This window comes from Seriola aureovittata, chromosome 9 (genome assembly GCF_021018895.1).
Source record: "Seriola aureovittata isolate HTS-2021-v1 ecotype China chromosome 9, ASM2101889v1, whole genome shotgun sequence".
Lineage (NCBI taxonomy): Eukaryota > Metazoa > Chordata > Actinopteri > Carangiformes > Carangidae > Seriola > Seriola aureovittata.
Genome location: NC_079372.1, coordinates 9,060,730 through 9,075,000, shown reverse-complemented (window position 1 = coordinate 9,075,000; position 14,271 = coordinate 9,060,730). Strand labels below are relative to the sequence as shown.

Below are 14,271 nucleotides of genomic sequence, written 5' to 3'. Positions count from 1 at the left end.
GTCATCCCTGAGTCCTTCCACTTCCCTCCTTCTTCCTCCCCTTCTCCCATCATTTCTCCGTCCCCTTCCACCATCATCTCCTCCTCCCCCTCTCCATCGCCATCACACTCTGCCTGGTCATCGTGGAAACGATCGCCGGGATACAGCTCTTCCTCCGGAGAAATGTCTCCACCCACCTCCCCGTTGTGGTCCAGCAGTGCGGCCATGCCCCGGCCGGAGCAGTCAGCGCAGACGCCATGGCGACGGGAGCCGTGTTTGATTCCAACACTGGCTGCTGACATGAAGACTCGACTGCACACTTTACATACATACTTCTTGTCTTTGCTGTGGACCTGTTGAATTGAAGGACATCATTTCAAATTTTTTATTAACACTTTGGATAAGGCAGAGCCAGCCCCAGCCTTTATGCAGCCCTAAGCAGAATTTGATTTGGACAAGGGCGTAGATTTGGTTTCAAACGTCATGATATGTTAAGGCAAAAAAAGTCATAATATGTCAAGGAATTAAAAAGTCATAGTATAGAAAGGCATAAAAATGTCAAAAAACGTCACAATATAATAAGCCTTAAAAGTGTTGGAATAAAATATTTTTTACCTCTTTCCATGAAATGATTGTGACAATGTGATTTATTTTATTTCATCTGGGTAATTGGGACACATAATGTAATCATTGCACCTGGTCAAAGTGATTACTGATGCATTTAAATAGGAATAAACAGAGGATTGTGTCTGAAAACAAAATTATTCCAACTTTATGGCAACAGTGTATAATAAGGAATAAAAATGTCAAAAAATTTCTTAATGTAATAAGGAATAAAAGTGTCAAAAAATGTCATACTATGATGAGGCATTAAAACACCAAAAAACGTCATAGTATAGTATGGCATAAAAATGTCAAAAAACGTCATAGTATGGTAAGGCATAAGATGTCAAAAAACTTCATAGTATAATAAGACATAAAACATCATAGTATAGTAAGGCATTAAAACACCAAAAAACGTCATACTATAATAAGGCATAAAATGTCAAAAAATGTCATAGTATAATAAGACATAAAACGTCATAGTATAGTAAGGCATTAAAACACCAAAAAACGTCATACTATAATAAGGCATAAAATGTCAAAAAACGTCATAGTATAGTAAGGCATAAAATGTCAAAAAACGTCATAGTACAGTAAGGCATTAAAACACCAAAATACGTCATACTATAATAAGGCATAAAACGTCATAGTATAGTATGGCATAAAAATGTTAAAAAACGTCATACTATAATAAGGCATAAAATGTCAAAAAACATCATAGGCATAAAATGTCAAAAAACTTCATAGGATAGTAAGACATAAAAAGTCATAGTATAGTAAGGCATTAAAACGCCAAAAAACGTCATACTATAATAAGACATAAAATGTCATAGTATAGTAAGACATAAAAATGCAAGAAAACGTCATACTATAATAAGGAATAAAATGTCAAAAAACGTCATAGTATAGTAAGGCATTAAAACACCAAAAACCGTCATACTACAATGTAATAAAAATGTCAGAAAATGTCAAAGTATAATAAGACATAAAACGTCATAGTATAATAAGGCATAAAAATGTCAGAAAACTTCATACTATGATAATGCATAAAATGTCAAAAAATGTCATAGTATAATAAGACATAAAACGTCATAGTATAGTAAGGCATAAAAACGCCAAAAAACGTCATACTATAATAAGGCATAAAAACGTCATACTATAATAAGGCATAAAATGTCAGAAAATGTCATAGTATAATAAGACATAAAATGTCATAGTATAGTAAGGCATAAAAAAACGCCAAAAAACATCATAGTATAGTAAGGCATAAAATGTCAAAAAATGTCATAGTATAATAAGACATAAAATGTCATAGTATAGTAAGACATAAAAATGTCAGAAAACTTCATACTATGATAAGGCATAAAATGTCAAAAAATGTCATAGTATAATAAGACATAAAAATGTCAAAAAACGTCATACTATAATAAGGCATAAAATGTCAAAAAACGTCATAGGTATAAAATGTCAAAAAACGTCATAGGATAGTAAGGCATAAAAACGCCAAAAAACGTCATACTATAATAAGGCATAAAATGTCAGAAATCATCATAGTAAAATAAGACATAAAATGTCATAGTAAAATAAGACATAAAACGTCATAGTATAGTAAGGCATAAAAATGTCAGAAAACGTCATAGTATAATAAGACATAAAACGTCATAGTATAGTATGGCATAAAAATGTCAAAAAACGTCATAGGCATAAAATGTCAAAAAACGTCATAGGATAGTAAGGCATAAAAACGCCAAAAATCATCATACTATAATATTTCATAAAAAGTCATAGTATAATAAGACATAAAAATGTCAAAAAACGTCATACTATAATATTGCATAAAATGTCATAGTATAGTAAGGAATAAAAACGCCAAAAAACGTCATACTATAATAAGGCATAAAATGTCAAAAAACGTCATAGGCATAAAAATGTCAAAAAACGTCATAGTATAGTAGGGCATAAAATGTTATAGTATAGTAAGGCATAAAATGTCAAAAAACGTCATACTATAATAAGGCATAAAATGTCAAAAAACGTCATAGGCATAAAAATGTCAAAAAACGTCATAGTATAGTAGGGCATAAAATGTTATAGTATAATAAGGCATAAAATGTCAAAAAACGTCATAGGCATAAAAACGTCAAAAAACGTCATAGTATAATAAGGCATAAAAACGCCAAACGACATTTTAGTAAGGCATAAAAACGCCAAAAAACGTCATACTATAATAAGGCATAAAATGTCAAAAAACGTCATGGGCATAAAAATGTCAAAAAACGTCATAGTATAGTAAGGCATAAAAATGCCAAAGAACATCATACAATAATAAGGCATAAAATGTCAGAAATCATCATAGTAAAATAAGACATAAAATGTCATAGTAAAATAAGACATAAAATGTCATACTATAACAAGGCATAAAAATGTCAAAAAACGTCATAGTATAATAAGACATAAAAATGTCAAAAAACGTCATAGTATAATAAGACATAAAAACGCCAAAAAACGTCATAGTATAGTAAGGCATAAAAACGCCAAAAAACGTCATAGTATAGTAAGGCATAAAATGTCAAAAAATGTCATAGTATAATAAGGCATAAAAATGTCAGAAAACGTCATACTATGATAAGGCATAAAATGTCATAGTATAATAAGACATAAAAATGTCAAAAAACGTCATAGTATAGTAAGGCATAAAAACGCCAAAAAACGTCATAGTATAGTAAGGCATAAAATGTCAAAAAATGTCATAGTATAATAAGACATAAAACGTCATAGTATAGTAAGGCATAAAAATGTCAGAAAACGTCATAGTATAATAAGACATAAAATGTCATACTATAGTAAGACATAAAAATGTCAGAAAACTTCATACTATGATAAGGCATAAAATGTCAAAAAACGTCATAGTATAGTAGGGCATAAAACGTTATAGTATAGTAAGGCATAAAATGTCAAAAAACGTCATAGGATAGTAAGGCATAAAAAATGCCAAAAAACGTCATAGTATAGTAAGGCATAAAATGTCAAAAAATGTCATAGTATAATAAGACATAAAATGTCATAGTATAGTAAGACATAAAAATGTCAGAAAACTTCATACTATGATAAGGCATAAAATGTCAAAAAATGTCATAGTATAATAAGACATAAAAATGTCAAAAAACGTCATACTATGATAAGGCATAAAATGTCAAAAAATGTCATAGTATAATAAGACATAAAAATGTCAAAAAACTTCATACTATAATAAGGCATAAAATGTCAAAAAACGTCATAGGTATAAAATGTCAAAAAACGTCATAGGATAGTAAGGCATAAAAACGCCAAAAAACGTCATACTATAATAAGGCATAAAATGTCAGAAATCATCATAGTAAAATAAGACATAAAATGTCATAGTAAAATAAGACATAAAACGTCATAGTATAGTAAGGCATAAAAACGCCAAAAAACGTCATAGTATAGTAAGGCATAAAATGTCAAAAAATGTCATAGTATAATAAGACATAAAACGTCATAGTATAGTAAGGCATAAAAATGTCAGAAAACGTCATAGTATAATAAGACATTAAACGTCATAGTATAGTATGGCATAAAAATGTCAAAAAACGTCATAGGCATTAAATGTCAAAAAACGTCATAGTATAGTAAGGCATAAAAATGCCAAAGAACATCATACAATAATAAGGCATAAAATGTCAGAAATCATCATAGTAAAATAAGACATAAAATGTCATAGTAAAATAAGACATAAAATGTCATACTATAACAAGGCATAAAAATGTCAAAAAACGTCATAGTATAATAAGACATAAAAATGTCAAAAAACGTCATAGTATAATAAGACATAAAAACGCCAAAAAACGTCATAGTATAGTAAGGCATAAAATGTCAAAAAATGTCATAGTATAATAAGACATAAAACGTCATAGTATAGTAAGGCATAAAAATGTCAGAAAACGTCATAGTATAATAAGACATAAAACGTCATAGTATAGTATGGCATAAAAATGTCAAAAAACGTCATAGGCATAAAATGTCAAAAAACGTCATAGGACAGTAAGGCATAAAAACGCCAAAAATCGTCATACTATAATATTTCATAAAAAGTCATAGTATAATAAGGCATAAAATGTCAAAAAACGTCATAGGCATAAAAATGTCATAAAACGTCATAGTATAGTAAGGCATAAAAACGCCAAAAAACGTCATACTATAATAAGGCATAAAATGTCAAAAAACGTCATAGGCATAAAAATGTCAAAAAATGTCATAGTATAGTAAGGCATAAAATGCCAAAGAACATCATACTATAATAAGGCATAAAATGTCAGAAATCATCATAGTAAAATAAGACATAAAATGTCATAGTAAAATAAGACATAAAATGTCATACTATAACAAGGCATAAAAATGTCAAAAAACGTCATAGTATAATAAGACATAAAAATGTCAAAAAACGTCATAGTATAATAAGACATAAAAACGCCAAAAAACGTCATAGTATAGTAAGGCATAAAAACGCCAAAAAACGTCATAGTATAGTAAGGCATAAAATGTCAAAAAATGTCATAGTATAATAAGACATAAAACGTCATAGTATAGTAAGGCATAAAAATGTCAGAAAACGTCATAGTATAATAAGACATAAAACGTCATAGTATAGTATGGCATAAAAATGTCAAAAAACGTCATAGGCATAAAATGTCAAAAAACGTCATAGGACAGTAAGGCATAAAAACGCCAAAAATCGTCATACTATAATATTTCATAAAAAGTCATAGTATAATAAGGCATAAAATGTCAGAAATCGTCATACTATAATCAGGCATAAAATCACATAAAACGTCATAGTATAGTAAGGCATAAAAATGTCAGAAAACGTCATAGTATAGTAAGGCATAAAACGCCAAAAAATGTCATACTATAATATTGCATAAAATGTCATAGTATAATAAGACATAAAAATGTCAAAAAACGTCATAGGCATAAAATGTCAAAAAACATCATACTATAGTAAGGTATAAAATGTCAAAAAATGTCATAGTATGGTAAGGCATAAAAACGCCAAAAAACGCCATAGGATAGTAAGGCATAAAAACGCCAAAAAACGTCATACTATAATAAGGCATAAAATGTCAAAAAACGTCATAGTATAATAACACATAAAACGTTATAGTATAGTAAGGCATAAAATGTCAAAAAACGTCATAGGATAGTAAGGCATAAAAACGCCAAAAAACGTCATACTATAATAAGGCATAAAAACGCCAAAAAACGTCATACTATAATAAGGCATAAAATGTCAAAAAACGTCATAGTATAGTAAGGCATAAAACGTTATAGTATAGTAAGGCATAAAAATGTCAAAAAACGTCATACTATGATATTGCATAAAATGTCAAAAAACGTCATAGGCATTAAAATGTCAAAAAACGTCATAGTATAGTAGGGCATAAAACGTTATAGTATAGTAAGGCATAAAATGTCAAAAAACGTCATAGGATAGTAAGGCATAAAAACGGCAAAAAACGTCATACTATAATATTGCATAAAATGTCATAGTATAATAAGACATAAAAATGTCAAAAAACGTCATAGTATAGTAAGGCATAAAAATGCCAAAAAACGTCATACTATTATAAGGCATAAAATGTCAAAAAACGTCATAGGCATAAAAACGTCAAAAAACGTCATAGTATAATAAGGCATAAAAACGCCAAAAAACGTCATACTATAATAAGGCATAAAATGTCAAAAAACGTCATAGTATAATAAGACATAAAACGTCATAGTATAGTAAGGCATAAAATGTCAAAAAATGTCATAGTATAATAAGACATAAAACGTCATAGTATAGTAAGGCATTAAAACACGAAAAACCGTCATACTATAATACGGCATAAAATGTAAAAAAAATGTCATAGTATAATAAGACATAAAAATGTCAAAAAACGTCATAGGCATAAAATGTCAAAAAACATCATACTATAGTAAGGTATAAAATGTCAAAAAATGTCATAGTATGGTAAGGCATAAAAACGCCAAAAAACGCCATAGGATAGTAAGGCATAAAAACGCCAAAAAACGTCATACTATAATAAGGCATAAATACGCCAAAAAACGTCATACTATAATAAGGCATAAAATGTCAAAAAACGTCATAGTATAATAACACATAAAACGTTATAGTATAGTAAGGCATAAAATGTCAAAAAACGTCATAGGATAGTAAGGCATAAAAACGCCAAAAAACGTCATACTATAATAAGGCATAAAATGTCAAAAAACGTCATAGTATAGTAAGGCATAAAACGTTATAGTATAGTAAGGCATAAAAATGTCAAAAAACGTCATACTATGGTATTGCATAAAATGTCAAAAAACGTCATAGGCATAAAAATGTCAAAAAACGTCATAGTATAGTAGGGCATAAAACATTATAGTATAGTAAGGCATAAAATGTCAAAAAACGTCATAGGATAGTAAGGCATAAAAACGGCAAAAAACGTCATACTATAATATTGCATAAAATGTCATAGTATAATAAGACATAAAAATGTCAAAAAACGTCATAGTATAGTAAGGCATAAAAACGCCAAAAAACGTCATACTATTATAAGGCATAAAATGTCAAAAAACGTCATAGGCATAAAAACGTAAAAAAACGTCATAGGCATAAAATGTCATAGTATAATAAGGCATAAAAACGCCAAAAAACGTCATAGGCATAAAATGTCATAGTATAATAAGACATAAAACGTCATAGTATAATAAGGCATTAAAACACGAAAAACCGTCATACTATAATACGGCATAAAATGTAAAAAAAATGTCATCGTATAATAAGACATAAAAATGTCAGAAAATGTCATAGTATAATAAGACATAAAATGTCATAGTATAATAAGACATAAAAATGTCAGAAAATGTCATAGTATAATAAGGCATAAAATGTCAAAAAACGTGATAGGCATAAAAATGTCAGAAAACGTCATAGTATAATAAGACATAAACGTCATAATATAGTATGGCATAAAAATGTCAAAAAACGTCATAGTAAAATAAGACATAAAATGTCAAAAAACGGCATAGTAAAATAAGACATAAAATGTCATACTATAATAAGGCATAAAAACACCAAAAAACGTCATAGTATAATAAGGCATAAAAATGCCAAAAAACATCATAGTACAGTAAGGAATAAAAACGCCAAAAAACGTCATAGTATAGTAAGGCATAACAATGGCAAAAAACAATATAGTATAGTAAGGTATAAAAGTAAAAGAAAATAGTATAATAAAGTGTAAAAATGTCAAAAAATCTCATAGTATAGTAAAACGTAAAAATTTCAAAAAACGTCACAGTATACTAAGGCACAAAAAATCTCATAGTATAGTAAGGCATAAAAAACATCACAATAAAACGCATAAAATCATATATATATATATATATATATATATATATATATATATAAAGATCTTGTGGCCCTAGGCAGCCACTTATTTCACTTATGCCTTGGGATAAAGTGTAATTCACTGCCCCCTACTGGTGATCCTGAGACTACTCACCAGTGTGTGCCTCTTCATATGTTCCCTTCTGGTGAACTTCTTGCCACAGATTTCACAGGGGTAGGGCCTCTCACCAGTGTGAGAGCGCATGTGCCTCTTTAGGATGCACTGGTGCATAGCAGAGAAACTGCAGTAGGGGCACTTGAACTTTTTACGGATCACTGTGAAGTCATTCACTGTAAGGACAGAGAGAGGGAGGGAGGGGGAAGAGAAAAGAGGAGAAAAAAAAATTAGTGCTGAATGAAGCTCATTTAAATAAAACGAGACGTCACTTCAGTTACTTCAGTTACTACATCTAATTAGCAGCATGGTCTAGAAATGTACCATCAATTCCCATGGCCACCCCAACCCCAGTCAAAGCTACAGTTGCCCTGGCAACAGCTCTTCCTCCATACTAAAGCAATAAAGGCAAAGAGATACTATAAACACACAACACAACATTCAGTCTGCCTTGGTTGCTCTAGAAGGTCTCTGCTATGGACAGCAAAAACACAGACAGAAAGACAAACACAGACAACGACTAGAAGGCTGAAGGTTGGGAAATAATCACACACACAAAGAGAGGCTTCAATATAATAATGAAAAGAAAGAACTAATGTTAATACCATGTCCCATCTTGTGTAGAGGTCTGACAAGCCAATTATCTCAAGGTCTAGACTTAAATGGTAGTTAAGCCAGGTGAAGGGCATCCAAGTAAACAGATAGTGTGTGTGTGTGTGTGCGCGTGTGTGCAATGTGTATGTGTGTGCGTGTGAGTCTAACCAATGAGAAACTTTACAATCAAAGCATACAACATATAACCAGGACTGGATTTAAGCACAACACACACACTGTACACATCTACTGCACACGAGGGAGGGACTCAAACACACAGTTATGGGTTAAGTTCAGCTACAAGGAATACAACATAATTACCTCAATCTGCAAACCGACTTCTGCTCTGATTAAGCACTTGACAGCACATCAACAAAAAACATGCATGTATGCATAAACTGCACAATGGATTTTTTTTCTTTTCTTTTTTTTACGTTAAATGTAAACACAAAGAAAGAAATATTGTTGTGATTAGGTGAATATGTGCATGACACAGACAACTAATAACAAAGAAGTTTTGACAGTTTCAATAACAGTTTAATTACAGCATAAAAATTACAAGCAGAATATCATTCTGTTTAGAAAAGTACATATTTTTATACAGTACATGGGTTTTATTCATCATCTAAAATGAAATATCTTTCAGTATTTACAAACAAAGCGTATTCCAACTCTGAAACGCTACACAACATCCGTACAGTAGTCGCCATTTCTCCTCAGTGGCTGATTCTGCAGCGTTCCTGATTAGTTCCTGACTTCTCTGAGCCTGCCAGTCTGTTTCAGCTGCTGGCTGGGACAGTGTGTGCTACCTGAGAAATGGGATTTTGTATCAGAAAGGATTTGGCATTTGGGAATTCTGTGTGTGTGTGTGTGTATATATATATACACGATAGCAAGGGGGTAGATTCCCAATAGACACCAGCTCTGCTTTTACTGCACACATTCAGAAATTTCAGTTCTATGTGCTGGAGTGAGTGGACTACAAGAGGGAAACACTGGTGGATGTCTTCCCCTTTGGATATAGTATTCACAGTATGGGTGTACACAATAAACTGAGCTGTATCAAGACAATATTTTGTTGCAGGGTAAAGTTCTGCTGTAAACTCGAGGGAGAAAATTTTGGCAGAAATGTGTCTGAATTTACATGAGCATAGATTTTAAAGCCAGTGTTCCTCCCGCAGGCCTTGCTCTAGCTCTTCTGCCTTCACCACCTCCCTTATTCCTCTTCTGCATTCTCCCACTTGTCTTGCCTTGATCTCCCATTTTCTACCTTGTACTCACAACCGCACCATTATCTGTCTGCGGCAGTGACATCACCGAGCTCATCTGGTTTAAAGGGCATCTGCCCCTCGGCCCCCACTTCCCCCTCAGATGAGGGGTCAGGGGTTAAGAAGGGTCAGAGCCATGAAGGACCAATTACTGTCCAGCTCCAGCCACACTCAGCCACTATAAGACTTACAGATCTGGGACAGAGGAGATGGACAGAGAGAGAGAAAATGACACCACCCAACCCCCATCTGAGCTGCTACTGGTCTATTGTTTTAGCTGGCTTTGTCTCGTTCGGCACATCCCCTCCATCTGCACTGATCTGACAGCACTGACAGAAGGGAACTGTGTCAGACTGACGACTGAGGACAAGCTTGTGCGTGTCCAGTGGAGGTGGATCTGTGGTAGAATTACTTTGTTTGTCCTTTCTCTTTGAGATACAGCAACCACAAATACTTTTATATATTCCATTAAGTTCTTTAAGGCCAATTCTTAATATTTATGGATGTGCACTACAACAGAAATGATCTCATTTGGGTCTTTACTCAGCTCTCAGCGCTGCAATGCTACGAAACTCCTGCAGGTGGTGTGGTTGCGTGGGCTGTGAACAACAGTTAAGCCTTGCAGATATGAGCTGTCTTTGTGCCTTTAATGCAGGGGTGGACACAAAGATAAAGATCTCTCTGCCTAAAAAGGAGAGAAGAGTTTAGTCAGTCTAGTGACTGGCGACAGTAAGCAAGACAAGTGGTTTGGGTTGGGAAAGCGGAAATCACAACCCCCCCCCTACCTCGTCTCACCACCAAGCACCGCAGCACAGAGTAATTCACCTGTTTATGGGTCCAGTCAGTGCTCAACAAAACTATTCACAAAGCCTAAAAATACTGCATATAATTTCAGCCAAAAGTTTTTTTTAAAAGATCAGGTTTGCATAGCAACTGTGCACTGTTGACATGAGTCAATTAGTGTTAAATCATCCTTAAAAAATAATAATGGCATTAAATTTAACACGTTGTAAAAAAGGTAAAGATATTTATAATCATGTCAACAGACATTTGATTGCAAAAGGAAATCTTCCCTTCTCAGTGCAACGAAACCACAGATCATTTTTGGCATCAACGTACAACACAAGTGAGGATACGCTGCTAATTGATGGGTATGCATGTGTGTACATAAGCCTGCAGCCTGTAGATCCAGTCTCAGTTTTACGCATTGATACTGCAATTATGATTATCAACTTTCATCTCTCGAGAAAGCCGCCACAGTGGAAATATACCCTGAGACACCCTGAGACATTTCCATCCCAGTGCGACCTCCCAGCATAGCTCCTGGCATCGACCCCACCTGGCAGCACACTTTAACATGTGTCGCCAGGTTCTTCTGGGTGCTAAAAGCCTTGGCACAGGCAGGGCAGGTGTGCCCTCTCTCTTTGGAGTGCACAGACGACAGGTGTCTGTGCAGGTCTGTGCGGTCTCTGAAGTGTTTCAGACAGTACACGCACTGCATCAGCTTCTTCTTGAAGTGAATGGTCTTCTCGTGTCGATCTGCGTTGGATTTGAGGGTGAAGCTGGCCGGGCACTGGGAGCAGAGGTAGCGCGCGGGCTCGGCCACTGCAGGGCGGTAGAGAGACTGGTGGAAGTGGAGAGGCTGGGGCTGTGGCTGGTGACGGGGCAGGGCAGGCTGGTGGTGCGGACCCTGCATGCTCGGCCAGTCCAGGGACAGGGCCATCAGAGACAGGGTGTGGCGGTACTCGTGTTCCCTGAGATGCTCCAGGCTGCTGAACAGCCGTTTGCACAGGGAGCAGGCGAACCCCTGTGAGGGCCAGGCACCGGGTTCTGGCAGGACTCTTTCCCCTGATCCAGCCTCTTCGCCCAGCACCATCAGCCCTTTAGTCTCTCTGCCAGCCACGGACACTGACGCAGGTATGCTCAAACCACCAGCACAGCTCCCACCGCCCATCTGATCCCTCTCGACAGGACACTGGTCAACTTCCAAGGCTGAGACAGCAAGAAGGAGGGTGAGAACGAAAGTGAGAGAAATAGAACAGGTATAAAAGCACAAAAACTCTCTCTTAAGTTGTCTAGACATGACATACTTCAACTCTTAAAGCCTAAACCATACCTGCGCTGTATTCTTTCATGTCTTCTTCGTCTTTTATGCCCTCCTGTAAACACAAAGCATCTCGTTATGTCACACGCACAGATTTATACCGGCTGTATGGAATATTGTCTGGGCATGCAGGAGGCAGGCAGGTGAGACAAGCTGTGAAGACAACCTTTTTTCACACACATGTGAGAAACACAGAGAAACAAAGACATGAAAACAGAAAAAGGAAAAAAGACGAGGAACGACAGGTCAGCATGATTTAAAGACAGATAAATTGTCAGAGATAAGCACGCAAACACAGAAAAAGTCTTGTACAGTAAATATCTGACAGTTCCTGGGTGCTAGAGCTGTCCTATGAGACACAGAATCAGCACTTAGGTTGATCTACAGTATTAATAATATTATCTTTCTGTTATTCATATGTTCAACCCCCACTTAGATGTTAGCAAGGTGCAACAAACACCCATCCCCACTTTCTTTTCCTTTCTACATCCCATCTGATCTGTATCCTTCCTCCATCTACTTCACGCTCGTGCCATTCCTTCACCCCCACCCATTTCCTCGGCCCCTACACTCCTCCTCCTCCTCCTCCTCCTCCTCCTCCTCCTCTCCAAGAACAGAACACAGTGCACTGGGCAAACAGATGGCTTGTCCGTAGAGATAGGGAGGCTTGTTGGGAGGCAGGTCCACTGAAATCAAATGCTGCTCCTAAATGCTCACCCGCACACACAGCGTACACACACACACACACACATACACAGACTGGCACAAAACTCACATCCACACATGCTCATACTGCCATGTTCACACACACACACACCCACACACTCGCGCACACACACACACACACACACCGTGCAGAACAAACAATTTCCTGGGCTGTGAGAGCAAACCTCTCATTGTCTACTAGTATTGATTCTACTCAGTCTCATCTCACTACCTTGCCCGTTATCTGCCATATCTAAGCACACACTGCCATTGTGACCAGATGTGTCATCTCTAATCTAACCACTATATTGCCACATTACCGCTAATGCCGAGCAAAGACTGCAGGCTCGAAGGTGAAATCTGGTCTAGCTATATTAAAAGAGTATTTGAAAAGTGAGACAGGAGTGAAGAACTGGACATCTGAAAGGAAGAGAAAGCAAACAAATCATACGGAAAAGAAAGACAAACAAAAGAAAACAGACAGACAGTGTTTCTTCTTCAGTGTAGCAGGAAATATGCCAGATTCCACACAGAGAATGAGATACAGAGAGGGGTTGAGAGATGATGTGGTTGTGCGTAAAAAAAAAAAGAAAAAAAAAAAAGAAAAAGGAAAAAGACTTTCCAATGATGAAAAATAACCCCATTAACCCAGAGCCCCACCTACCCCACCCACACCCCTGACCACGTCACCAGTCACTTTCTACTCTCTGTCACCTCTCAACCCCCCTTAGTGCGTTTGCGGAAGCAGGGTGAAACTGCCCCCTGGACCCTCCCCTCCACTCGTTTTTACATGGATCAAACTTTTATCCGACTGGAGGAGCAGTACCCAGAGAGCAGCCTCCGCCCTGGAGCGGAGCCAGGCTCTGTGTGCTTACCTCAGGCAAGGTGGAGGGCACCGGGCCCTCAGGGGACTCTTCCACTTGCATGATGTCCAACCCTTCTGAGCGCAGCGGGGATACCCCAGCCCGCAGACCGGGGGCCTCCAGGGGCCGAGGCTCAGAGGGGAGCAGTGGCGTGGGTTGAGTGGGTGGGCAGTATGCCGATGTTGATGACGATGACAATGATGGCGGTAGTGGTAGTGGTGATGGCGGAAGATGAGGAGGAAGAAGAGGAAGAGGGGGAGGAGGAGGAGGAGGAGAGGAGCCAGCCCCCTGTTTGTTATGAATAGTGGCCCCCGTGGCCCCTGGCCGGAGCGTGCTGCAGTAGTTGTTGGAGCGGAGCCCTGAGGAGCACAGGAAACGAGTCTCACCCACCCACTCACGTACAACTGCAACTCTGCTAGCAGCTGGCCACCAGAACACAACGGGAGAGAGTGGGCAGGGGGGCACACAGAGGCTGCCAGTGCTACACTATCAAACACTATGGAGAGGGGGAGGAAGAAAAACTCTGAAGTTTCACTTTCCACCAGCCGAGGGGAAAGGGTTAGGGCTTCTCTTCTCTCTTT

At 36.5% G+C, this 14,271-nt stretch overlaps 1 protein-coding gene across 6 annotated transcripts in view; it reads right to left on the bottom strand.

Moving 5' to 3' along the window:
• zbtb46 (zinc finger and BTB domain containing 46) overlaps window positions 1-14,271 on the bottom strand; it is a 68,519-nt gene that overhangs the window by 4,210 nt on the left and 50,038 nt on the right. For 2 of the 6 annotated variants that reach the window (XM_056384486.1, XM_056384487.1), the window contains 3 exons: window positions 13,703-14,049; window positions 12,135-12,177; window positions 9,239-12,010 (listed from right to left, as the gene is read on the bottom strand). In XM_056384486.1, coding sequence (XP_056240461.1) covers window positions 11,247-12,010; window positions 12,135-12,177; window positions 13,703-14,049 — 1,154 coding nt within the window. In that variant the 3' untranslated portion in view covers window positions 9,239-11,246. Of the gene's footprint in view, window positions 333-8,156; window positions 8,333-9,238; window positions 12,011-12,134; window positions 12,178-13,702; window positions 14,050-14,271 lie in introns of those variants that run through there. The other 4 variants (XM_056384489.1, XM_056384484.1, XM_056384483.1 and 1 more) reach the window with 4 other exon arrangements.